A 26879-nucleotide genomic window follows, 5' to 3' on the forward strand; every position below is an offset into this window, starting at 1 on the left:
AGTGGATAGGGGCATATCATAGGGGCTGATAGCCTCGGCCGGGAGGGAAAATCAGAGAGGCTAGATCTGATCGGCATCGGTAGGGGTATATCATAGAGGGGCTGATCGGCATCGGTAGGGGATATATCAGAGGGGCTGATCGGTGTCGGTAAGGGACATAACATGGGGGCTGATCGCATTGGAAAGGAGGCACAACAGAGGGGCTGATCGGAACCGGTTAGGGGGCATATCATGAGAGCTGATCTGAATCGGTAGGGGGCACATCATAGGGGCTGATCGAAATGAAAAGGGGGAAATCCAATAGGGGCTGATCAGAATCAGTGGATTGGCGGGCATATCACAAGGGCTGATAGGAATCGGCAGGGGGTATACTACAGGGGCTGATCGGAATTAATGGTAGAGAGCATATCATGAGGGCTGATCGGAATGGACAGAAGCATAACAGAGGGGCTGATCTATATCGGTAGCGGAGCATATCATAAGGGCTGATCGGTATTGGTAAGGGGCATATCATAGGGGCTGATCGGTAGGGTACATATCAAAGGGGCTGATCACATTGGATAGGAGGCTTATCAGAGGGGCTGATCGGAATCGTCGGGAGCGTATCAGAGGAGCTGCCCGGGGATTTCAGCAGGGCTACGGCTTGGATCACGTGCCGTGATCGCACTGAGAGTGACCCTTTCTAAGGGTTTTGTATTCTTGAAGGGGTGAAGTGGTGAAACACCAGCATAGATACCCACAATACAAACCAGGAGTCCAGCAATGAGCTCCTGTATATATACAAACTTAATAAGGAAAAAAACACCCGGTTTCTTCCCTAAAAAAAGGCCAAAAAAAAGAAACAACAACAAGGTGATTGTACTCCAGATCAAGTTGCAGTGATTTATTAAATATACTCATTCTTTTTTGGTTCCATTTTCCTTTTCTTTATTTGACACTGACGTCCGACGGCATTCCGGACAGGTAAGAGAGAACCACTTCCCAACCTCCCATTACACGCTTCCAAAGAAAGATGAGAGTCGCCTGGGATAATTAAGATATCGAGCTCGAGCTCAAGGGCGTCGAAGGAAACTTGCCTTGTTAGCACTAATGGGTCGTAAATTTTGGATAGCTGCAATTCTGGTTCCTCTTTTTTTTTACTTTATTTTGAAATACCAAGATGCTGATTTTATATTGATGATGTACGAGAAGATCGGCCAAGATCCTGCAACTGCATTGCGAGGAAAAGTTGTGTGGATCACTGGTGCTTCCAGCGGGATTGGAGAATACTTTGCATATGAACTGGCTAAATACGGCTGTAAACTAGTGCTGTCTGCACGGAGGAAGGCAGAGTTAGAGAGAGTCAAGAAAAACTGTGCAGGTAAGAGAGAAACTGTGGTGAAATTGGGATGAACGAATTTAACCAAGAACAAGAATAATCTGTTAAATGTTGTATATTAGCGGAGGTCTTTTCTCCTGCTGTAAATCTTTACCAAAAATTTCATATGATTAGTCTTGTCATCAAAAGATATAAGTATTTTTTTAAGAAAAAAATAAATTCTCGCAGTTATGTTTGCTTATTAATTTGGAAAGATTTACGTGCAACCTTAGTGTTATTATACCAAAAAGCCCTAGTCCCAAAGGCAATATTCTGCATCGTCATTGTTTTCTTTTATACAAGCGCTGTATGCATAATGATGTGTGGGGTTATACCGAAATCTTTCCAGTAATTTATACATGGTTGTAGGAGATCGTAGTTAGGTGATTAATTCTATCAATATTCATTATACATATGCTTTAAAATCTCCTACAAAGCTCAAAAAAAGTAAAGTACATATTTAATTTTTGTATCGCACCAAGCTTGCGTCACTGCAGGTTTTGCGATGTCACGCCAGCTGTCACGGCAACTTCCCCGAAAGTAACCTTCCTACATTCCTGATGAATTTTATTTTGTTACTGATAAAGAAAAGATATTTAGTTTCCTTGCATATCCATTCTGTCTTGTTCCACTTTTATCCATTGCAAAACTGTGGAAAAGATTTCTGGATGTAATTCATGTTTATATTTGTTTGTGCTTTTCTCTTAATTCTGTCAAAGTTTTTTCCGTCATATTAAAGATGAAAGGTTTTGTATTACGTTTTTTTTAAGGTTACTACAATGATGAAATCCTAGCCTAGGAAAGTCAATCTATAATTAAATCTTAGGTTGAAAGTGTCTGTTTTTTTTTAATTTTTATTTACATCCTAGCAATTGCAGCTGGTATTGATGCTTCATTTAACAAAGATCAAGATATTCTTGTACTTCCATTGGATTTGATGAAATATGACACACATGGCAACCTGACTCAAGATGTCCTTAAGCATTTTGGAAAGGTACTGATAGCAGTTAAACCTGTATCACCTGCTTTTAAGGAAGCTGTGATACCCTGTATTAGGCAGTCACCCTGCCATTCCCCTTGTGTGACAGCTTATTACAGGTTCAACTGTAATACTTAGTTTACAGACTTTATCTCAATGGCAGGAAAGGAGGAAAGTGGACTGTAGCTCACTTAATTGAGAGTTTTAGAGGAAAGCTTCCACTTAACAATTAATGTGCATAACAACCCCTGCAGTATAAAAAAGGTAGCTTGGCAAAATAATTAGTGTGGATAGAATATTCACTAGGAAATGCTACCACATTCTGGACAAACAAGTGCCTTTCCCATTACAGAATTCCTGCCTATCGTGTCACTTCATTGTCACTTTGTAGATTGATATTTTGGTGAACAATGGAGCTCGTGCTCAGAGATCTTGGATGAGAAGCACTCCTTTAGAGGTGGACAGAGCTGTATTTGATTTAAATGTGATTGGCACCATCTCTATGACCAAAGCAGTTCTTCCACACATGATTGAACGCAAAAAAGGACAAATTGTGGTGGTTAGCAGTCTTGCCGGAAAGACAGGTTGGTAAATTGTTGTAAACATGCTAAGAAACTACAGATGTTAAGTGATAGATTAAAATCAGAAAGTTATTAATGGGTGAGAAGTGGGGTGTTGGAAAATTGAGGGGAATTAAACAAACGGTGGTTAGAGGTCTTACAGGCAGTGGCAGACTGCTGCTAATCCTTAAACTCCCAAGATCTGATTTTTAATTCTCCCTTCTGGCTGCTACACATTTCCTTGCAAATGAATTGTGAGAATTTGGTGTTAGATCAAGACTACCAATTTCTACTCGATAAGTTTGGGTATTCTCATTACATGTTTGCTGAATAATGTATGGATGTTATAAGATGTTACATGTTAATCACTTCTGGGAGTTAGAGGGTTAGGTGGTTTTTTTTTTCCTTTTAAAACTGGTGGTTATTGCCTCTTAACCCTTTAACTCCCAAGATCTGATTGTTAATTCTCCCCTCTAGCTGCTACTAATATCCTTGTTAATAAGTTACGAGAATTTGGTGTTAGATCAAGATAACAACTTCTACCTGATACATTTGAGTATTCTCATTACCTGTTTGCTGAATAATGAATGGATAATTTAGGGAGAATTTACTTGTTATGCACTTCTGGGAGTTAAAGGGTTAAATGATATCAAGCAAATGCCAGTTGATGGTAGTTTCAACAACATTAACCCTTTACATCCTAACTTCAGTATGTGCTATTCTCCTTACTGTTTTATGCAATTCCTATGGAACTGATAAGGAGAATTTGTTTAACAATCAAGAGCTTCGTAAGTTGGTGATCATTCTGTTTATTCTCATGACCTGGACATGTAATTCAGAAGTGATTCTGTAAGGAGAAATTAGATGCAAGTCTCTCTCAAGAGTTTAAGGGTTCAATCATGTTTCCCTGATAGTTTACTCATTTCTACCCTTCTAGTTTTGTTTCTACCTGTTTGTACCGCAACTTTCACCGCCACAAACCTGTAAGAGTCTAATTGTCTGAGTTATTTTGCCCCCAAACCTGTCTTACTTTATAACAGGGCTCCAAGTTCTCTTTTTCAAAAAGTGGCCCTAAGGCAACTTTCAGCTGCAAAATGGTCTTCAATTATAGTATGCACATGCTCAGGGTGGGTATAACTTCCTCAGAGGGTTGAAGGAGGTATAGTTTGGTTTTAACCCAGCATGCACTCATTTTAAGCTAATGCGTGTCTGATACTTGCAGAACAGCGAAAGAGGAAAAAAGGAAACATCAATAATTTTTTTTTCAAATCTGTTGGTTGCAAACTGACGACTTTTGCCGAAATTTTGACCAAAACTGTCACAACTTGGAGCATTGTTATAACCATTTCCAAAAATTATTCTCCTCCTGCTCCTCCTCGGAATGCCTGATGAACTGATCTGAAGAGATTATAGTTAATATTAGACCTATGAAGTCTGCTAATTTAACTTTTACACAATGTGTGATGATTAGAAAGCCACCACAATTATTTATTTGGATTTATTCACAGCATTACCCCACTCAGCTACTTACTGTTCCACCAAATATGCACTGCAAGTATGTATCAAAATTGAACTTATCTTAGTGGAATTAAGACTATGTTAACTAACGTGAGAAACTACAAGTAGTTTAGTGAGAGGAATTTTGATGATAAAGGTGGAATGAAGTTTAATTTTCAAGTTTATTTAGAAGGGATCTATCTTTAATTAGTGTTCTCAATAGTAACCCGCTCATAAGTTCCTTTCGACTTTCTTTTTTTTTGTGTGTGACTTTTAATTTTTTCTAGCACGTCATATTTTAATACCCGATCGATTACCGCCCTTGGTGCAAGGCCGAAGATAAAAGAGGAATAAGCAACGCCTTCGATTAAACGTTGCACCCACTTAGAGCTGTACAGCGCTGATTCAATGTAGTAATCTAAACCTTTTCTTGAATATTTATACTCAAAAAGTGAGACAATGGACCTTGAAACAGTTCTCTATTACAATGAATCTATCGCTCTAACGAAGGGCTAACGCACGAAACGTCAGCCTTTAAACTCTTAACGATGATCAATATACGTTTTCAACTCAGTTGTTAACACTAAATTATCTGTTGCAATTATTTTAGTCATTTTGTCAATTAAGAAATATGTATTTGAATGAAACTCTTCCCAAATCGCGTGGAATTTTATAGACGCCACGGCATTTATTCGAGTCTGTAAATTTGTTTTAATGAACTCAATCAGTTGTTTCTGAACCAAACGTTCATTGGTCTCTAGTTAGTAAAGCGGAGCACTACAGTGGAGGTGAAAAAAAAAAAAGGCGCGGAGGTTTGAGTCGAGTAGCGTTTGTTGCGTACACTAGCGCGCCTCGCGTAACCAACTGAACGCGTAGTAAAGGTTAACCTCTTTTATTTGAACAGGGATATTTTGATGGCGTACGGTTTGAGCTGGCTCGACATAACATCCACGTGCAGACGGTTCTTCCAGGGCCGGTAAAGTCACAAATCAGTGAGAAAGCTTTCACTGGGGATATCAAAGTCGTAAGGAAACAACTAAAGCTTAAAGAAATATGGTGTTGTAATTATGTAATATGTGTAATAATTTATTTATTGTCAAAGACGTGGGAAGTGGTCGCCCAATCTTCCAAGAAATGAAGCTCATGTATAAAACGCTCGACAACAAACAAGAAAAATAAATGAGAAAAATAGGTAAAAATAAAGCATAAATATATTTAATTTGTAGGCAGGAGTAAAAAAAGCACCCTTTAAAATCAGTTTTACCTAATATCCTAAGAAATTCGGAGATAGACTTGCTTTGTTTGATTTAACTATTTAAGTTGTCCCAATAATGAGAGTAATGAGTTTTTATTTGTGTCCTAACGAGCGTGGAAGCATGCCTCCTGGAAACTTTTCCCAACGGAGTAAAACAAGCATGAATTACTTTGAAAGAGAGAACATGTTGAGATTTTCTTGTGCTAGGTGTGTTCAGTTTATTCTTTTTTTACACTTGTTTATTACATCTTCTGTTTAGGAGTTCGGAGACTCACCAGAGTATGTCAAGATAAAGTTTCCACAAATGCCGACTGAACGCTGTGCAAAACTTATGGTGGTCGGAATGGTAAACAACTTGGATGAAATATGGATCTCAGAGAACCCAATGCTGTTAGGGACTTACCTAAAAGAGTATTTTCCAATCCTCTATAAATGGTACGTATTGATTTTTCTCTATTTGTTTTTCTTGTGTCTTTGAATTTCCGAAATAGAAAATAAAAGGCTGATGTATTCACCTTTCATTCATATAATTATATAAAAAGGGCGACATTTTTAGCATCGGTTTGGGATCGTAATCTCGGGAGATTTGCAGCAGTGAAATGGCCGGTAGGGAGTGGGACGAATCAAATAGCATAGCCAAAAAGAGAAAAACTTCTAAAGGTTTAAGCCTTTTTTCCGATGTTTTTTATTGAAAAAAAAACTCCTTCCATGTAGAATTAGCTACTTCTCGGCCAATTTTAGCAGTGTTTTTAACGTTCCTTAATCAATGACTTGCTGTTGGATGTTTTTCCTGACTCCTTCCCAGTCGCCTCTCTATTCTTAATATAAACGCGGAACGCGTGTTTAAAGAGCACGCCATAGTCCTCTTTGTCGTGTTGGGGACCAGTCGTTATTTATCACCTGTGGGAGGGGGGGGGGACGGGGAATTTGGTGGGATCACGTTTTTCAGGGGAACCAAGGGGGACGAGTCGTCGCCATTTCGTTAATAGAGTATACAGGCGGGAACTATAGAAAATTGGCTGCCAATCAACTGCCTATGAGGGGACTTATAAGAATATTACAGGGCCTTATGGGGAGATCAGGTGATTTTTTATCGTAATTTTTTATCGACAATTTTAATCGTTTTTCTTTACTCTCTCCCTCCCCCCTGCCCCGGTCTGCTACACATTTTCTTATAAATCAGTTACGAGAATTTGGTTTTAGATCAAGGTAACAACTTCTACTTGATAATTTTTAGTATTCTCATTACTTGCGTGCTGGATGATGTCTGGATATCACAAGGAGTGGTGACATGGAAATCACTTCTGGAAGTAAAGTTATTAGTGTTAAGAAGCAAAAAAGCTTTAACTCCACTTTTTTATGGTCTATTTTCTCACCAGGATCTCACAGGCTTTAATGGATAAAGTAATTACTTCTCTGGAGTTAAAGACATCACCATAAGGGATACAACGACAAGCCCAGCAGATGTTACACCCACCCCCTCTCCCCCTAGAAAATGTGTCAATTTGTACTGAGATGCGCCCGTCTGAAAAAATAGAGTGGGGTTCAATGTTCGAAAATTCCAAGTCCTTAGTTTTTAGAATTTTTATATTGAAGTAGTAGGCTAATAAGGGGTGACAAAAGGCACTTCATGATTTTTCACAGGTTGTCTGCATATTGACTTGAGCTTATAAATTACGGGCTTATTGTAATACAGACAATAGAAATCTAATCTTGAATCTACGTAACAAACCGAGAAAAGATGTTTACACTGAAACAAGAATTACAATTATAAACTGTAATTAAGAGTGCTGTGGGAATAACGCAAAACAGTTATGTGTAAACCTGTTAGCAAAATTAAACTAGTTTCGACAACACACCTGTAAGAACTGTTTGATTTCTGGAGGCGATGTAACACATGAACGATACCTAAGATACGAACAACATTCATGTATATAAAGCCAGTTTTTCCTCGAGGAAATGAATAAACAAAGAATAGAGGGACACTTCCGTCCGATTTGGGACATTTTTGCACGATTTTAGACGCTGTTCTCTCATTTAGGACGCCTTGGTCCGATTTTGGAGATTTCCGCCCGATTTTGCACAGTTTGGGCCAATTTGATTTGTCTGATTTTGGAAAGGATGGCTTTCTCAAATAAGATGTAAGTAAACAAAAGCGATATCAGCAATCTGTTTGCTTTTCCTTCTCGGAAATGTTCTTATTCCCCAACAAAGCTAAGGAAACAGAAGACACGTCCATGCCTCGTACATCAGATTACAGACTTCTCTTATTTTGCGCTGCCAAATACAGCTGAGGGTAGACTAGGGACAACACCGATAACAGTTTCGGTAAGGCCGGGGTTTCGGTGAAACTCGTGTGACCTTGTAACGATGGGTCGTAAATTTTGGATCGTTGCAATTCTTGTTCCCATCCTTTGCTGCTTTCTTTTGAAATACCAAGATGCTGATTTTATATTGATGATGTACGAGATTATCGGCCAAGATCCTGCAACTGCATTGCGAGGGAAAGTTGTTTGGATCACCGGTGCTTCGAGTGGGATCGGTGAATATTTAGCTTATGAACTGGCTAAATACGGCTGTAAACTAGTTCTTTCTGCACGGAGGAAAACAGAGTTGGAGAGAGTTAAGGAAAACTGTGCAGGTAAGAGAGAAATTGGCACCAAATCGAGTTGAACGGAGATAATCGAGAACAAGAAAACAAATACTGTCACCACGTTTTGTGTGACAATGACAAAGTACTGACAGCGGTCGATCGCCTTCCTCTTTTTGTGCTATGTGCACGTGTGTAAGGTCCTAATATAGATGTAATTTAGTCTGTTTTTTTGTCTTATTCACGCATGTCAAAATCTCGTTCAAAGCTCCCAATGTAGAAGTGTTACATGTATTTCCGATTTCGTGTTTCCAAGTAGTGAAGTTTTCTTCGTAGCAGTGTGGGGGTGTCACGCAAAGACGCCGCCTCCCCCTTACCCAGCCTTTCTTTCCTAAAAAAAGCCTTTTTAGCGGACGCGAGTGCTATGTTACGTTAACCTTCCAGATGATCGTGAGTTTTATTTCGTGACTTATAATAAAGTGATACTAAGTTTTTTAGCATATCTTAGCTGTTTTGTCAATTTTATCTGTAGCTTAACTGTATCGAAGATTTTGGTCAAAGTTTTAATTCCCGGCTTCAGTAAGGTATTGTAAAAATGGGTAGTTATTTAGGCCAGTCGTTCAATGAAATCTTTAGTTGAGAGATTAAGTGATTTGTCATTTATTTTTCAGCAATTGCCACTGGTCTTAATTCTTCATTTGAAAAAGATCAAGATATTCTTGTACTTCCACTAGATTTGCTAAAACATGACACTCATGGCAATTTGACTCAAGATGTCCTTAAGCATTTTGGAAAGGTATGAAATGGGTTTGACATGTAAGTTTGCAGATTTTATCAGGTGGAACAGTGGGAGGGAGGCCTGTAGCTCTCAAGTAATGAAAACTTAGATATGCATGTCCCTCCCCACCGATGATTGATGATGAAAATAACACAAACTAACACTGCATTAAAGTGGCATGGTAAAATAATGAGCATGGTGATCCTTTTCCAGATCATCTCATTAGTATTGCACTCAGCTAAAATAAAGGTCTGAGGATTGTTTTGAGCAACTGCCTCCTTATTCCTTGTCACAAATTCATTTGGTTGGTGTGAAGTGAGCCTCTACCACATGTCTAATGCCCTGTTGCCCCCCTCCCCCCCCTCCAACATGTAACATGTTTGAATTAACTGACGTCTAAAATTAGCAAAAAAGGGTAAGCTTTGCCTTATCACCAGTCACCTCCCCCCTCCTAACCTTGTCAGTCTCCTCTCTTTCATTTTCTAGGTTGATATTTTGGTTAACAATGGAGGTCGTTTCCAAAAATCTTGGATAAGAAAAACTCCATTAGAGGTGGACAAGGCTGTTTTTGATTTAAATGTTTTTGGTACCATCTCTTTGACCAAAGCAGTTCTTCCACATATGATTGAATGGAAACAAGGACAGATTGTGGTGGTTAGCAGTGTCTTGGGAAAGATGGGTAAATGTTATTGCAATTAGAGTGGATATTTTCCAACAAGTGGAACACAGAGAAAGACAGATTTTGTTACATGTAGTTACTAGCATCTTAGGACAGATTGGTAAATTTTGCCTGCTAAGGCCCTCAAGCATTCAGAATATCCAGTGAGTTTTCCAGACAATGAAATGCTCAGAATGCTGGCATCTTTGGTAATCCTGTGAATATAATATTCGATGAATAAGTAATAACAACAATTTTTTGTTTGATTTCACAGGGGTTCCTCATTCAGTGGTGTATTGTGCTACAAAACATGCCTTGCAGGTATTCACTAGACTTGAATTTATTTTGGTGTAATTTAAACTTTGCTAATGTGGGAAAATGCAATAAGAGTTCTAAATGTTCATGCTGTGTTTGGACTTTAGGTTGAAGTTCAAGTTTCAAAAAGTTATGTGAAAGGAGCTGTTCCATAGCTATATTTATTCTGCACATTTTAATTGAAAATCACTACATCAAAATTCCCCACACAAGGAATGCATGCAATATTGTGCTCAGGGCCAGTGATATCTGTCCAGCCCTGCTTGTTGCATGCCAAAAGGAGAGAAGATGAAAAATAAAGAGTAGCAGTCTTATGATAAAACTCTAATGGACTGAGTTAGGTTGGGTAGTACAGCAAAATAAATGGCTCTTGGTCGTGGTCAATATGGACTTCCCTGCACATGGTCTATGTGTCATGACCTCAAACAAAATATTTCTTGTTCAGTGCTCTTGCTATGTCAATAAGAACATATTTATCAGTAGTGCTCCAATTGGACTGCTGGTAACCAATCACTTCTTAAAAATTTTGCTACAGTTTTGTATTTTATAGAACTAGTGTGACCAAACCCCTCTCATTTAACAGGGTTACTTTGATGGGGTACGTATTGAGCTGGCGCAGCACAACATCCATGTACAGACTGTCCTTCCAGGGCCAGTAGAGTCGCAAGTTGCTAATAAGGCTTTTACAGAGGACATCAACATTGTAAGGAAACAGATTAATTTTGTGTTGGACATGTAGAGGCTTGCTCTACACATGGGTGGATCTAGAAATATTTGCTAAGGGTCTAGGCTTTGATTCAGAAAACACAGAACACATTTTACTTAGTAATGCACCACATTGCCACTGTATGCAGATACTGTGGTGTTGTAGTAATTGTTTGGGGGGGGGAGGGGTAGAGGTGTAACTCATCCCAGACATTGGTACTGTCTGCTTCCAATATGGTGTCATAAATATAATTTTTTTAACAAATTGCCGACAAAATTTTTTCGCAAGTTAGGATTATTTGTAGTGGAGTGCATTGTCAGATGTATGATATAAAGTGTTTTCTTGCTCTAAAAGTATCTCCCTTATTCAATGTTTGTGCTATTTAAGGAGTACAAAGACTCACCAGAGTTTATCAAGATAGACTTTCCAGTAATGCCGACTGAACGCTGTGCAAGACTTATGGCGATTGGGATGGCAAACAACTTGGATGAAATATGGATCTCACAGAACCCAATGCTGTTAGCGACTTACATGAGACAGTACTTCCCCAACCTGTTTAATTGGTATGTTTTTATTTATGTGAAGTTTCGATAGAGGCTCGAAGAATGTACGGTTAATACAGTCGCCTGTGGTCCCTGTAGCACGAACGCAAGCGTGTTCCTTCTCTAGGGAGCAAAGGTGGCATCATTTTCGGTCTAGGTTTTTAAATTTGCCGGCAGCGAGCGGGAATATCAAAATGGGGTAGCGACTTTCTGAGAAAAACCTCTGAAGGTTTTTCATTTGTTTCCGCAAAATTTACCATATGATTCCATCTGTTTCCCCACCGGAACAAAGGGGTTATATCAATAAAGGTCCCTGTTTATCGAGTTATTTCTTGCAGAATTTCCAACAGCCCTTTCATTAAGTTCTAAGCAAAGGAAACGCTGCTCATTAGATGAGAACCTTTTTTCCTGACTCGTGCTCAGTCTTCTGCCTACTTTAACCATTAACGCGGGAAGCGCGTGAGAGTTACACGCCACCGCCTCATTCGTCGTGGTAGTGCTAGTCTCCCGCGAACCCTGCGAATAAGGATGAAACATAAAAGACAACTGGTGACGAGTCAGATGTTTTCCGATGGCGCGGGCGTGTGTTTGGGTACAAATATCACTTGTTTGTTATTAACACTAGAAAGGGTTGAAGGCTGAAATGACTTCGCTTAGGGGCTCACTACTGACTTCACTGTCAGTATCTGAAAGTATATGAAGAATCCGGTCAACGAATGGTGAAATCTTAGAAAGCTGATTAGGGAGCTACTGTATATGATTCCACCTGCTCACTTCTTTTCTTTTTTCTTTTATAATTGTTTGTTTTTTATTACCAGGATCATAAAAGCCGCAATGGATAGAATGATGACTTCCTACGAGGCAAAGTTATCATCGGAAAGGCACAAGCGACGAGCTCAGGAGACGTGACGGAAAAGAAGAAAATTGTGCTCCCCTGGAAAATCTTAGCAGTTTCTACTGCGAGAAAAGTCTGTCAGTAAAAATTGAAGCGCTGTTCTTAGAATTGAAATGCCAGATACTGGAAGATTGAAACATCAGTATTTGAACAAGTAGGCTAGTAGGGCGTGATACTAGATAGATCTTTTAGAAGTTCTCTCCAGACTTTTTCATGCTTATTCACAGTAGCCGGTCGCCAATTAGACTTCCAAATACCCGATTTTTTATCCTAGCGTATGCAAACGGTTGCCATATATAACTTCGTAATGGGCCTTGCTCACATAGAGTGTCTGTGGCTCAGAGGTAGACCATCGGAGCGTGGAATCCGAAGGTCTGATGTTCGATTCCTCATAGGGACTCAGAATTTTTTCCTAGTCCCACGCTCGTGACAAGACGAAAAAATTTTTTTCTATTTCTTTACCGAGCTCAAAACTAATAATATTTCTTATTCTATTTACAAAACATGATGCTATCGACATTGCTGATCCTGTCTGCAGGATGGGTGTCAGATACGAACCTCTTTCTTATTATTTTTACACCCAATCCTTGTGTTCTGGATAGAATTTTAATTTAAGGTTACTTTCAAAACAATTCAAGACTAGACCTGAAAAATTGATATTACACGAAAAGTGTTTAATTAAGAATTGTATCTGGTGTGAAAAGGTAAACATGAGCTTTCTCCGGGCTCGTCGCGTAAGTGACGATTGTGGACCAATTAAATTCCACTCTACATACAAAGTCGGACTAAAGGACATTTTTCAATCATTTTTTATAGCACTGCTTTTAAGTACGAAATAGCCTTTAACCTTTTTTCCTCGGAGAATAGAGTTAGGGGTTTATTGAACATATAATGACCCCTTCCCCACTGACAGGACACGTGCCTCCTGATCGTCAGATTCCTTTGGAGATTCTTATGAAACGGGGCCTTTTCTCCTTCGTTTACCCTTGGTGGAAACGGCCTTATGTTCATTGTTCTGTCAAGATCCTTCGATCGGTCTTATTGAGATTGGGACTTTATTGTCTGGATCTAACAAATTCAATGGAATAAAAAATGTTTTTGCTAGAAACCGTTTTATTGTAAACAGGAGATAATTGAAATTTTAGACTGAATTTGCAAGTGTTAGTAGCTGGAACATGTAACTTCGATGTACACCAACAAAGCAGAACTTAATTCTGTGACGTCACTGAAAACTATCGAAACGTTATTAACCCTATCAGGCCCCCATATCAGTTAGACCCCAAATGTTCTTAAAAAAAACAAACAAACAAACAAAAAAACAAAAAATTGATGCAAATGGACGAAATCTTTTGATTACCACTATCGCCATGCCACCTATTTCTTTAGTTTTTTTAAAATACTAAAATGGCGATTTTACACAAATAATTTATGAAAAGATCGGGAAAGATCTCAGCGTTAAGCTGAGGGACGAAGTTGTTTGGATCACTGGCACTTCTAGCGGAATTAGTGAACAATGGTGGAAGATCTAAGATATCTTTGGGGAAGAATACTCCATTGGAGGTTGACAGAACAATTTTAGATATAAATCTCATTGGTACCGGCTCTCTTAGACCAAAGCTGTTCTTCCGCATACGATGGAGCGCCATAATAGACAAGTGGTCATTGTGAGCGGTGGCTTGGCGAAGTTTGGTAACGTAAACATTGTCCATTGTTGATAAGATATTCTGATATTCATATGATATCCAAGAGTTGGATGGCGTAACGCAGGCTGGAAGCAAGAGAAAAAATTCCGTTTGTGGATCCGCATTTGCCGGAGAGTGGTTTGTGTTCTCTTTGCTTGAATCTCCTTTACCAAATTTTTTTTCTGTGGCAAAAAGGACTGAAGGTGAAATCATTTAAGGAGTGGTAGTATGTTTTCAAATAAGACTGTGATTAAAGGAATCCACGAAACATCAAATCATGAGAGAAATCGGATCAATATCACTACCTGAACATCTACGTACCCACCCCTCCCCTAACCCAACATTAACCCTTACTTGTTATCATTTGATTTTTGTTGGGTTGGGGGAGGGGTAGGTACTCGGTTGCTAACATTGATCCGAGAAATCTTTGCATATTGTGACGGGATATCCAAACCGCAGTCTCTGATTAACGCTTATTAAACCAAATCAAAGGAATTGCAGTGGCGACAATCAAGGCGGAAGAGATCTATAACTTATGAAGGAGCCAGTTTGAACTGAAATTAAGAAAAAGAAATTGTCCCCAAAAATGGAGAAACGTGAATGATCAACAGCTCATTGATTTTACTTTAATTTATCATCCCCTTTTTTTGAGAGGGTGACACGAGGTTTTTTCACTGATGAAAAAGCGAATGATACAATCCTAAATTAAATACAATAATTTGGTTTTATCAACTGAGTTGATAATTTAAATTGGCCACCGAAAAGAGTTTCTAAAGCTGTTGACGTTTCGAACGTGAGTCCTCTCAGAATTTGAGGTCCTCTTTCGACATGTCCAAAACGGTATCGATCCCGGATTTTGCCTCTGAGCCCTGATTCCATGGCTCTGTTCCACGATCCTAGGCTTCTGATCCCTGATCCCAAATACCTCCTTACAAAGTCACACTTACATACCCACTTAATTGGCTCGTTCCCACGGGGCTTTTCAGAGTCGATGTTACATTAAAATATTAAAAAGGAACACAGAAAGCTAAACATATGACAACGATGACGCAAAAGGAGACAAAGGTTGAGTAAAAATCAAATAAAACACAACCTCGTTCCCATGGCCTTTTCCTACCCCTAAGTATGGGAAAGGCCATGGGAACGAGGTTGGAGAACGCGGTTGAGTAAAACAGTTATTAAGAAGCTTTCGCCTGAGCAGGAGCCTGAACTCCGTCACGGATGGGCTAATGTATTCACGGAGGAACAACACAACCTTACGTCTCATGAATAAATTGGACGAACTGTAAAGGTCGAAAATTCAGATTTACGACTCGTGATATATATATATATTAGACAACCCATGTATGTTGAAATCGATTGAATGTTAACTGAAACACGTGACTTAGATGTGCACCAGACCGTAACCAAACCCCCACAGACTAGAATGATCGAAAGGCTGTCGACCGTACCACGCCACTCTTATCAGACCCAAATTTTCATCGAAAAAAATCGATGCAATGGGACGAAATCTTTTGACTGCTGCATTACTCGTTCCTCTTGTTTGTATCTTATTTTTCAAATACCAAGACGGCGATTTCACATTAATGATTTACGAAAAGATCGGGAAAGATCCCAGCGTTGCATTGCGGGGCAAAGTAGTTTGGATTACAGGCGCTTCCAGCGGAATTGGTGAATATTTAGCATATGAACTGACCAAACACGGCGGTAAATTAGTACTATCTGCAAGGAGGAAGGAAAAGTTAGACAAGATCAAGAAAAAGTGCGCAGGTAAGGCGAAAAAAGGATATATACCTGTGCGAAGCTAGAGAAGGTAAAGTTTCCGTACAGCCCCATACCATTGCAAAACAAATCTGTTTTCCCAATGGAAATGTATTGTTTTTGTCATTGTTTTCTCTATTCAAGAACTGAATGCATAATGTAGTATGGGGCTGTGCGGAAATTTTACCGCATGTTGTCATTTCGCTGCCGTTGAAGCAGATGCGAAGAATGTTGGGAAGTTATTTCAGAAAAATTCCAAAGCCGAAGTTTGAACACATGTGCTGCGAGCTCGACTCAATGTCCAAACTTTCGGGGTTTGTTTACATCAAAAGTGAAATCTAAATCTAAATCTACACTTGAAATCTAAAGCCCAAAAGATTAATTTAAATAAGTATGATTAAAAGCATAGATTCACTCATGCAGTGACCTTCACTATAAATCTAAAAAAATTTGTCGCCGATCTAGTTTTTATTTTTCTAGTGCACGTTTTACTTCAACTTCAGAAGGAAATGTTTAGTTTCTCAGGGACCAAATTAAGATTGCGTGACAGGATACCTTGAGCCGTGACTCAATGTGATGCAAAGCATCAGGGAGCACGGGCTCAAAGCACTTGAGCGAAGGCTCAAATAGGCAGACAAGTCGGGTTCGGCGAGAGATCAAGGCAGTGAGAGTGAAAGTCTTAAGGGAATGACGTAAACATACTTCTTCCATTTTTCCTGTTGTGTAGCTGTTTGTTGTTGGAAGTGATCACAGCGATTTTCTGGAAACTAACCTTACTATTACAGCTTATTACGATCATTGCTCATGCGAGCGTGGTAATCGCTAGGCTCGATTACCAGCCGTTGCCGGGTTAAATAAGACGGCGCTCCTCCCCTCTTGGAGGGTTCCATGGAAAACGTACAGTGCACAGTGTAGAAAATGAGGAGTGTGGAGAATGCGGAGTGTGGAAAACGCGGACTGTAAAAATATAAAAAAAACATAATATGGAAGAAAAATATATTAAAATATATTCATGTATAAAGCTTTTATAAAAGAAAATATTTAAAGGTACACAAGTAATAAGGTATAAGACCCGGCATAACTCCTTCCAGTAATTATATAACCCCTTTGCGGACCCTGAAAGAGCAATTTATTTCCGGCTCAAACATTAAGCCGGAACAATTCTAACAATTTGATATAACCTTAAATTAAATAGTTTTAAATAATAATCAGTTGATGTACCTTTTTTTTCTTATTATTAATTCTGTTTAATTAAATCCTCTTTTATAATGACCTTGAAGTTGAGATACCAAACTTTTAAGAACAAACTTAAACATACTGGCATAAACTCAGATATCATAAACAAAAGGTCTATGGGGAATTTGGCGTACACAATTCTTCGTTTACATGTCTTGTTTGGAAAAGAGCGGGCCCTATTGTAAAGGTATGGGCGATTCCAATGGTGCGCTTTGGGCCTAAATTCCCGCTATTTAATAATAATAATAATAATAATAATAATATAGCGCTCAATCCACTATTTGTCCATGGGCATGAGCTTTTTTATTTTGTTGACTTTCTTTCTCTTTCTCGCGCTTTCGCTCGATGTTTGGTGTTTCATTACAAGCGGACCATCCCACGCTTGGGTTGACATGGAATACAAACTACGGAAATGTAAAGACATATATTCATCTTTGAATGAAGAAAACTTAATTTCGATGCCGATTCACTGAAAAGAAGTTTAAATGGCTCGGACGAATGGTGGACACATTTTAGTCGAAACATTTATTATTTTAAGCTTTGTCTTAGGCATTCATTTGAGTTTTATTTATGTTGAAAATCTACATGGATGAGTCATCATATATATATGTTATTTGCCGGCTGGGAGGTCCGTATGGTGAAAAACTGTGACCGAGGTCTTGAAAATACTGCCCGAGGCCGTAGGCCGAGGGCAGCATTTTCAAGACCGAGGTCACAGTTTTTCACCATACGGACCGACCCTTAGCCGGTAAATAACATATTTATTGTTTTTAAACTTTTTATTGTTTTTAAACTTTTTAAACTTTCTTGTTTTTAAACTTGACGAAATGAAATTGACGAACCCGAATGATTTATGGCCGTAAATACGGCAATATCTTCCATAAACTGAACAATTTTTGAGTGGGTAAATGGTAGTTAAAATAGAGGTGATGCAAATTTAAGAGAGATGCCTCAGCGAAACATTTTCATTTCCGTAACGATAAAGGTGATTTAAAAGGCTTCCAAACAGACTTTGAAACATTATTTTTACAAGTATCTGTCACAATCTGACACCTGTCAATTAGAGAGCGCGCAAGAAAAAGAAAATCGAAGGAACATTTGAAAACCAACAGAACTAGTTTGGCAAGGACTGTCACGACAATGTTTTCTTCAAAATCAGTTAATGATCTAACGGAAAGTATTCACTCTCATCGACGATTCATTTATGTACGAAGATTTACCTCTGTTCATTAAGTAAACGGCGAGGAAATTAATTGTGAGTAAATTCAATCTTTTTATTTTGAAGTTGTGAGAGTTTGCTCGTTTGTTTGCTGTAATGGCGTGTTTAACTCCGATCTTTCCTTCACAAAAACTAAATTCGAACGGCACACTCCAACGAGACACAAGGGAATGTAATGCGGCCTTTTCTCAAAAAATTCCTTCAATTTCTGTTGTGCAATTTAAGGTACAAATGTCCAAATTGAACGGAATTGGAAAGACTCACCAGGAGCGTATATTTGTTGTAGAACTTAAATTAAAACTTCGCTCGCTCTTTCACTATGAACAAATTGCTCGAGAAAATTCAGATATTAAATGAATGAAAGTTCCATCGTTCAGTTTAACTGTAACCAAATACCTCACGTTCCAACTTTCTGGGTACTTTTTGTGAACGATTAAAATTAATTGCAAAAGGTTTTTAGGCTGCTTGTCAACCAACGTAATGACACTATTGTTTATACAAATTCATTCTGAAACCAATATTTTTCTGTCAACCAAAGTGATTTGATAGAGAGAAAAGAGAGGATTCATAAGTTATTTATCGGCTTGAGGTAGTGACCGACGTGTTTGCTTAAAAATACTGCCCAGCCGGAAAACGAGGTATATTTATGAAAAATGACAACGAAAGTTGGGATGTACTCGGCAACTCACGAAAGCGTTACCGTGGCCCGTGGGCAGAGATAGGAAAATACTGACCGGGTAAAGAACCAATCACATTGCAAGATTCGTTACCGTGCCCTCTAAAAAAACAATAAATTTTGTTATTTCTATAGTTGCGTCTTTACACAATCTTAGTTTGGTGTACCTGTGGTAACACGCACATGCATAATCTCGCTCTTTAAGCCTGAGTTTCCCTTGTGAAGAAGAGCATTCGCAATAATGCTCTGGTGAAAACCAAAACCTTTTTCGACGTCGTACAGGGTGGTGGTGACAAATACCTATCTGCTCTAGGCGTTCAGCAAGTGAAACGGTGTGAAATCCGCGCGAAATAGTAAAATGCGTGATGGTCGCGGCTGAGCGAGAAACGAGGGAGGGAGAGAGTGAGGGAGAGAGGTACGGGTTATGTCGGGTTAATTATGCGATCCGACCCAGGCCAACCTCGTGTTTTTTACTCCTTCGTTAGTATTGCACACTTCGTTTTACTTACTGAGTGTGAGGAACAGGCATAATAAACACATATAAAATCACTACAATGCAAGTAATGAGTTTCTTAGCAACTGATAAGATATAAGGTATTTTGTCTAATACTTTGGGATCTGCGGTGCTAACCAAAAGATTTGCGGCTTAGGGAACGAACCTGGCATGTTCTGGCAGAATAGCTTGTGCAGTGGAAGATGTAAAAGCTTTCGTGGAAGATGGTTGAAATGCAGTTTTCTTGTGTTTTGCCATCATCAGATCATCAGCCTAAACGTTGATTTACGAAGACGCCTGAGAATGCTTCTAATTTGCGTATTTGCATTTTTCATCTCCGTGTTTCGATGTGTTCCTTAAGGCTCATTTGAATCCGTCCTGAACTATAGCATTTTAACTAAATTTAGGTGCCAGTCATGATTTTTCTGCAGGGGGGAGGGGGGTGGAGAATTTCGGCTATGTCACGATAAAATTTACTGTTTTACCCCCCTCCCTCCCCACCCAAGGCTCTGTGATATTATCATGGTCCCCCCCTAATGGCAGTCAATTTTCTATAGTCTCCCTCGGTACGAAAACCATGTGATCTCAAAAACTCCCCCTCCCCCTCCCCCCATCCCGCCTAAGCGGTAACTAAAGATTGTTCCTTTAGAATTAGACTCCAGTAAGAGTTTTTTTTTGTTCGAGGACACTAGCGAGATAACTTGAGGGTAAAGTTTAAAATGGTCTTCCCTATATTCTGTCGGATCGGAGGCTACCTTTTGAAAAAAGAAAAAAAAAAAAAAAAAAAAAAAAAAAGAGACTCTTATTACCCACCCCACCCCTGCTCCTTCGGTAAATGTGCTGCGTAACTGTCATCAAGTATCGCCAACGAAACCTTTGGGAGTAAGTCGCTCGGACAGTCAACCGTCCATTGTGCCACCGAAATAATGGGACGAAAATTGTTGATTGCTGCCTTAGTCGTTCCATTTGTTTGTTACTTATTTTTCAAATACCAAGACGGCGATTTCACTTTGATGATTTACGAAAAGATCGGGAAAGATCCCAGCGTTGCACTGCAGGGCAAAGTAGTTTGGATTACAGGCGCTTCCAGCGGGATTGGTGAATATTTAGCGTATGAATTGGCGAAACACGGCTGTAAATTAGTACTATCTGCAAGGAGGAAGGAAAAGTTAGACAATATCAAGCAAAAGTGCGCAGGTAAGGCGAAAAAAGGATACAAACCGGTGCGAAGCTAGAGAATTTAATCAGGTTGGTTGTATTGCCGAGTCAAATTTGAATAAGTATGATTAAGAGCATCGATTCACTCATGCAGTGACCTTCATTTTAAATTTAAAAAAATTTGTCGCCGATCTAGTTTTGATTTTTTTGTGCACGTCTTACTACAACTTCAGAAGGAAATGTTTAGTTTCTCAGGGACCAAAATAAGGGCCCGTTTACATGGAGGTGGGGGACCCCAGGTAGGTGAGGTAACTCGCCTGCCCATACAATTCCTTATTTTATTTTGGTCACGTTTACATGATAGGTGGGGTGACCCGCCGAGGCGGGTTGCCCGTTCTGCCAGGTAGGGTAACCCTGTCAGCCGGGGTGACAATTTGCCATGTAAACGTGTCAAGGTGGGGTGACCCGCTTAGCCGGGGTCGAGTTCATGACAAAAAGCTCAAAAGCGAAATATGCATGTTTTAAAACTTTGTTCATTTCCTAGCCGTCTCATGGCAGAAATCGCCAGAAACTGCAACGGACACACATGGAGTGTAAAATGTTCACATTTCGGAATATTTAGCGTTGTAAATCTACCATATTTGGTTTCCCAAACTATTCTGTACAACGTATTAAGTCAACGGTTCCTCGCGAAACCGAACACCGCGTAACACAACGCGTGACGCTTTCATGAATAAATACATATGTGTCCGAGAATTAATCTTCGCCTCTGCTCAAACTCCTTAATTGCAAGCGCAACAACAACCTCAAGAAACCTCACCCCAGCACCCTGGGGTTGTAAGATTGCATGTAAACGCGTTTCATTTTTCGACCAGTCCCTAAGACTGCGTGACAGGATACCTTGAGCCGCGACTCAATGTTATGCAAAGTTACTGAAGCTGTGAAGCATACAACGTATCAGGGAGCACGCATAGGCTCAAATAGGCAGACAAGTCAGGTTCGGCGAGAGATCAAGGCAGTGAGAGTGAAAGTCTTAAGGGAATGACTCAAACATGCCTCTTCCATTTTTCCTGATGTGTTGCTGTTTGTTTTTGGAAGTGATCACAGCGATTTTCTGGAAACTAACCTTACTATTACAGCTTATTACGATCATTGCTTATGCGAGCGTGGTAATCGCTAGGCTCGATTACCAGCCGTTGCCGCGTTAAATAAGATCGCGCTCCTCCCCTCTTGGAGGGTTCCATGGAAAACGCACAGTGCACAGTGTAGAAAATGAGGAGTGTGGAGAATGCGGACTGTAAAAATATAAAAAAAAACATAATATAAAAGAAAAATATATTAAAATATATTTATGTATAAAGCCTGTATTAAAGAAAATATTTAAAAGTACAAAAGTAATAAGGTATAAGACCCAGCATAACTCCTTCCAGTAATTATATAACCCCTTTGCGGACCCTGAAAGAGCAATTTATTTCCGGCTCAAACATAAAGCCGGAACAATTCTAACAATTTGATATAACCTTAAATTAAATCATTTTCCAGACTCCTCATTTTCCACGCTCCTCTTTTTCCTATTACTTGCGTATCTTTAAATATTATTCTTTAATACAAGCTTCATACATGTATATATTTTCATATCTTTTTCGTTTATATATTTTTACACTCCGCATTTTCCACACTACTCATTTTCTACACTCAGCACTCCGCACTCTGCTTTTTCCACTGAACCCTCTCGGAGAGGAGCAAAGACCGAATGCGAGAGAGAGGCGGAAATCGAGCCTAAGAAATCGTCAGCGGCGATTGAAACGATACTGTAGTAATCAGGGTTTGGGGAACTGGTACTCTCCACATAAAATTCTCAGTTATGTACTAAATTCTTAAACTTCGTCTTATAGATGTCATTTTATTTCTTTCTTCTTTGTTTTGCAGACATTGCCACTGGTCTGGATTCGTCATTTAAAAAAGATCAAGAAATTCTTGTTCTTCCTTTGGATTTGGTGAAATATGACACACACGAGAACCTGACACAAGATGTTCTCAAGCATTTTGGGAAGGTAAAGTGAGAGTTTCAATTGTTCTTGAACTAACACTAACAAGTCAGTTTTCGAAACTGTAGAAGGACACCAGATTTAAAACGGGGAAATAAGATAACATTAGGCAACACTTTTGTGCTCTTTTGATAAATAAATCGCTGTAAGTAATTAACCCTTGATCACCCAAGATCTGATTGTTAATTCTCCCCTCTAGCTGCTTCACACTTCCTTGTCAATAAGTGGCAAGAATTTGGTGTTAGATCGAGATAACAACTTCTATCTGATACATTTGAATACTCTCGTTACCAGTTTCCTGGATGGTGGATGGAAATTGAAGGGAGAAGTTACATGTGAATCACTTTTGGGGGTTAAAGGGTTAATTAAGAATCAATCAAACGAGATCACCTACAATCATCGAAGTTCAATGGCGCAGCCTCATGACCAGACAACTTTGCCTTCTGAACAACATCGAAACGTTCTATCGATTTTCCACAACTTTTAAACTGAGACGACGCAAGGTTGAAAAGTGGGAATATCGCCAGATATTCTCCAGCTTTAGCTATGGTATCTGGTCGTGTGACACGATTAGAAAACTTACAAGTCGGGGGGGGGGTTGGGATCGGGGCGGAGGATTTTTGGAGGGATCACACGGTTTTAAGAGGGAACAGAGGGGGAGGGATTAGTCGGCGCCAGCGGTGTATAAAGGGGGACTTTATAAAATTGACTGCCAAATAATAACTACCAATAAGGGGGGGGGGGAGTTGTGGAGGGGTCATACGAATATTACAGTCTTAAGGGGCATCAGGTATTTTTATCCTGACACAACCAAAATCTTCTAACTGTTCCAACCCCCTCCACCTCCCCCTCTCGCTACTGCGATAAATAACAAGCGAAGTCATTAAACCTGGATAAATGATAAAGAATCCTTAACAATAGTCATATTTTACATTAGATTGACATTTTAGTGAACAATGGCGGCAGGAGTCAAAATTCTTTAGTGAAGAATACTCCCTTGGAGGTTGACAGAGCACTCTTAGATTTAAATCTCATTGGAACAATCTCCTTGACTAAAGCAGTTCTTCCACACATGATTGATCGCCATAATGGACAAGTTGTTATAGTGAGCAGTATCTTGGGAAAGTTCGGTAAGGTAAAAAGTCTCCATTGTAATTATAATTTTCTGATATCAATGTATAAAATGTTGATGGTATTCTTCTTGACGGCGCAATGCAGGTTGGGAAAATAGCGCTAAATAGCGAAAGGCGCGATGGTAATGAAGGAGTGAGAAAACCGAAGGAGGCTTGGGTCGAATCGTGTTCAGGGTTTATTACGCGACCCGACCCAAACCTCTTCCGCTTTTTCAGTCCTCCGCCACTATAGCGCTGTTTACTATCGCAGGTTGTGGAACAGACCATGAAGCAAGAGAAAAACTTCATGTGAGGATCTGCTTTTTATGGGAAGTGTTTTGTTTTCTGTTTGCTGGAATCCCCTTTTACGAGAAGATTCAAATCTATGGCAATAGGGACTGAAAGTGTTTCGCTAACATGTCAAATCATTATTATTTAGGAAATAGTGGTAGTACTGTATGTCTTTTCAAATAAGATTATGATTTAAAGTAGCTTACGAAACAACAAATCTTGATAGAAATCTTTGCATACTGAAACAAGAGGTCCAAACCGCAGTCTATGATGAACGTTTATTAAAGCAAATCAAAGGAATTACAGTGTTGCTATACGGAGCGACCAAGAACTTATGAAGGAACCTATTTGAACCAAAAATAAGAAAAAGAAAGGAGCCCCAACGGTGAGAACGGGCGAATGACCAACAGCTGAACGGTTTAAGTTTATCACGTTCTTGTTTGAGAGGATGGTGCGGGGATTTTTCACCGATCACAACACGGATGACACAGTTCTAAATTAAATATGACACTCAATCAAGTGGAAATTTGTCTTTTTTTGCAGGGCACCCATTTGTGTCTACTTATTGTGCCAGCAAACATGCACTACAGGTACGAAATAACTGTAGTTTCCGCAGAATTTAAGTTCCTTGATCAAAACTGTTTATACCCATACTTTGAAAGCACTGTGCATAGTGGACTCGCAGACAAGCCTGAAGGAATGGGACACAAATGTCGAGGGGAAGAAAAAGGAATAAAATGTTGAGCGGAAAGGGGATTCATCCCACATTTCTGTGTTAGCATGTGTACATAAACATGCATATATCTATTGATTAATTATTCAGAGTTATCCCGAGGTAGTGAATAGACTGTGGCACTGATAGCACATAAATTTCCGTCTAAATTAGTTAAAATTGACTCAAATTTTGGCAGATTTTGAGTGTTATTCTTGGCACATTGCTTTTGATTCCAAAAAATACTTAATTAGTTTCTTTGCCGAGATGAAATACCGTATCATACCAGCCACTAATACTATTTTAGAAGTATTCGACAAATGTTTTTCTGCCTAAATAACGTGTTATCAATTTTGATATTAATTATTGATACTTTATTAGGGCTACTTTGATAGTGCACGTATCGAGTTGGCAGAACACAACGTCCATGTGCAGACTGTTCTGCCAGGACCAGTGAAGTCAGAAGTTTCTCTTCACGCTTTTACAGAGGACGTCAAAGTTGTAAGAAAATGAGATTTTGATTGAAAAAGAATTCTATAATTTTTGGTACGCTATTGAGTTAACGTGTTTCACTACAAAGGAGTGAGCTTGGCCGCGTTCAAAGCGGCACGCGTGTGAAAGTCAAGTGGTTTGATCTCTCGTGCGCGTGTAACGCGCGTTTGCGCTGAATACCTCCTACGCATCATGGGACTAACTTGTTAGCCTATGGTGCAGGAAGGTGGAAGGCGAGGCACAATAAACATTGGTAATAAGGCTATGTGAAGTCCGATTTAGCCAGTAATCTTATGATTAGTGAACAAAATTGGAGTAAAGACACATACAATTTACCGAAAGCGTTCTCTTTTCCGGCAGGAATTTAAAGATTCTCAGGATTTCTTGGACATCGCTAACAAGTTGGGAATGTCGACTGAACGCTGTGCAAGGCTAATGGCGGTAGGAATGGCGAACAACTTGGATGAAACTTGGATCTCTGAGAACCCGTCGCTAGTTATTACTTACATCATCGAGTACTTTCCAAACTTTTACAGATGGTATGTGTTTGCCTATGGGCTTATTCGTTACATTTGGACCATCAGGGGCGGGGAGGGTGGTGTCACAGCGATCCTTAGCCCTCATGCAAAAAATGTTATAAATATCTTGGAGCGCAAAACAAATGAAAATACCCGAAAACAAAGTAAAAGAAAAATGAAAAAAAATAAATAAAAAAAGAGGAAAATCGTAAGAGAATGAAAAATTAGAAGGGATGATTGAATCTGATTTTTTGGAGGGTGGCACGAGTTTTCTGGTCCAATCACAGAGCGTAGTGAAGCAAAACCAACGTAATCCCAGAGTGGTTTGCACACCAATCTCAAAAATTTCTCTTAGTATACAGAGAGCTTACATCCGATCCTTATTTCCTCTTACCCCAATGCAATCCGCAGAAATCAATAGAACGTGACAGAAAAAGAAACCCAATACCGCGTGAACTCTTGAAGGCAAGGCTCGGCGCTAAGATTTTTGTCACCTATCTCTGTTGATACGTTTCGCAGATTTGCGCGGAAAGACGGAGTGCTCTTTAAAAAACGAATCCCATTATTCAGCTATTCTTATCCCTGCGCACAGCTCTGTCAATTAAAACCCTTTCTTAATATCTTTTATTTTCAGGTTCTCCAAGAAGTTTTTGATGGAGGAAATAAAGAAAACGTGGAAAAGGAACCAGTGACAAGAGACTTTCTAGTACTAGAGACTAGTACCCAGTTTTTTTGATGTTATGACGATACGGTCCACGCCAAATAACGGTGGATTTCAGTTGTCTGATGTACCTTTTTTTTCTTATTACTTATTTTGTTTAATTAAATCCTCTTTCATAATGACCTTGAGGTTGAGATATCAAACTTTTAAGAACAAACTTAAACATACTGGCATAAGCTCAGATATCATAAACAGAAGGTCTATGGGGAACTTGGCGTGCACAAGTCGTTTTATATGTCTTGTTTGGAAAAGAGCGGGCCCGATTGTGAAGGTATGGGCGATTCCAATGGTGCGCTTTGGGCCTAAATTCCCGCTATTTTCACCCGACCCTGTGAGCTTTTTTATTTTGTTGACTTTCTTTCTCTTTCTCGTGCTTGCGCTTGATGTTTGGTGTTTCACCACAAACGGACCACCCCATGCATGGGTTGATATGGAATACAAACTACGGAAATGTGAAGACATGTATTCATCTTTGAATGAAGAAAACTTAATTTCGATGTCGATTCACTGAAAAGAAGTTTAAATAGCTCGGACAAATGGTGGACACATTTTAGTCGAAACATTTATTATTTAAAGCTTTGTCTTTAGCATCAATTTGAGTTTTATTCATATTGCAAAACTACATGGA

The 26879-nt window shown here is 39.3% G+C and overlaps 3 protein-coding genes across 3 annotated transcripts; all 3 read left to right on the forward strand.

Moving 5' to 3' along the window:
- Positions 1 to 1036: 1036 nt before the first annotated feature.
- Positions 1037 to 7504, forward strand: LOC131781201 (dehydrogenase/reductase SDR family member 7-like). Its single transcript, XM_059097852.2, has 7 exons — positions 1037 to 1360; positions 2227 to 2351; positions 2728 to 2920; positions 4405 to 4451; positions 5298 to 5417; positions 5908 to 6083; positions 7028 to 7504. The coding sequence occupies exons 1-7, from the start codon at positions 1090 to 1092 to the stop codon at positions 7086 to 7088; spliced, it is 993 nt and encodes a 330-aa protein (XP_058953835.2). The 5' UTR covers positions 1037 to 1089; the 3' UTR covers positions 7089 to 7504.
- Positions 7505 to 7982: 478 nt separating this feature from the next.
- Positions 7983 to 13197, forward strand: LOC131781268 (dehydrogenase/reductase SDR family member 7). Its single transcript, XM_059097915.2, has 7 exons — positions 7983 to 8289; positions 8910 to 9034; positions 9503 to 9695; positions 9949 to 9995; positions 10573 to 10692; positions 11083 to 11258; positions 12056 to 13197. The coding sequence occupies exons 1-7, from the start codon at positions 8019 to 8021 to the stop codon at positions 12144 to 12146; spliced, it is 1023 nt and encodes a 340-aa protein (XP_058953898.1). The 5' UTR covers positions 7983 to 8018; the 3' UTR covers positions 12147 to 13197.
- A 2108-nt stretch (positions 13198 to 15305) lies between these two features.
- LOC131781568 (dehydrogenase/reductase SDR family member 7) lies at positions 15306 to 26272 on the forward strand. Its single transcript, XM_059098260.2, has 7 exons — positions 15306 to 15584; positions 22287 to 22411; positions 23343 to 23535; positions 24352 to 24398; positions 24902 to 25021; positions 25373 to 25551; positions 26165 to 26272. The coding sequence occupies exons 1-7, from the start codon at positions 15314 to 15316 to the stop codon at positions 26220 to 26222; spliced, it is 993 nt and encodes a 330-aa protein (XP_058954243.2). The 5' UTR covers positions 15306 to 15313; the 3' UTR covers positions 26223 to 26272.
- The last annotated feature ends 607 nt before the right edge of the window (positions 26273 to 26879 follow it).

This window comes from Pocillopora verrucosa, chromosome 1, assembly GCF_036669915.1.
Source record: "Pocillopora verrucosa isolate sample1 chromosome 1, ASM3666991v2, whole genome shotgun sequence".
Classification (NCBI taxonomy): domain Eukaryota; kingdom Metazoa; phylum Cnidaria; class Anthozoa; order Scleractinia; family Pocilloporidae; genus Pocillopora; species Pocillopora verrucosa.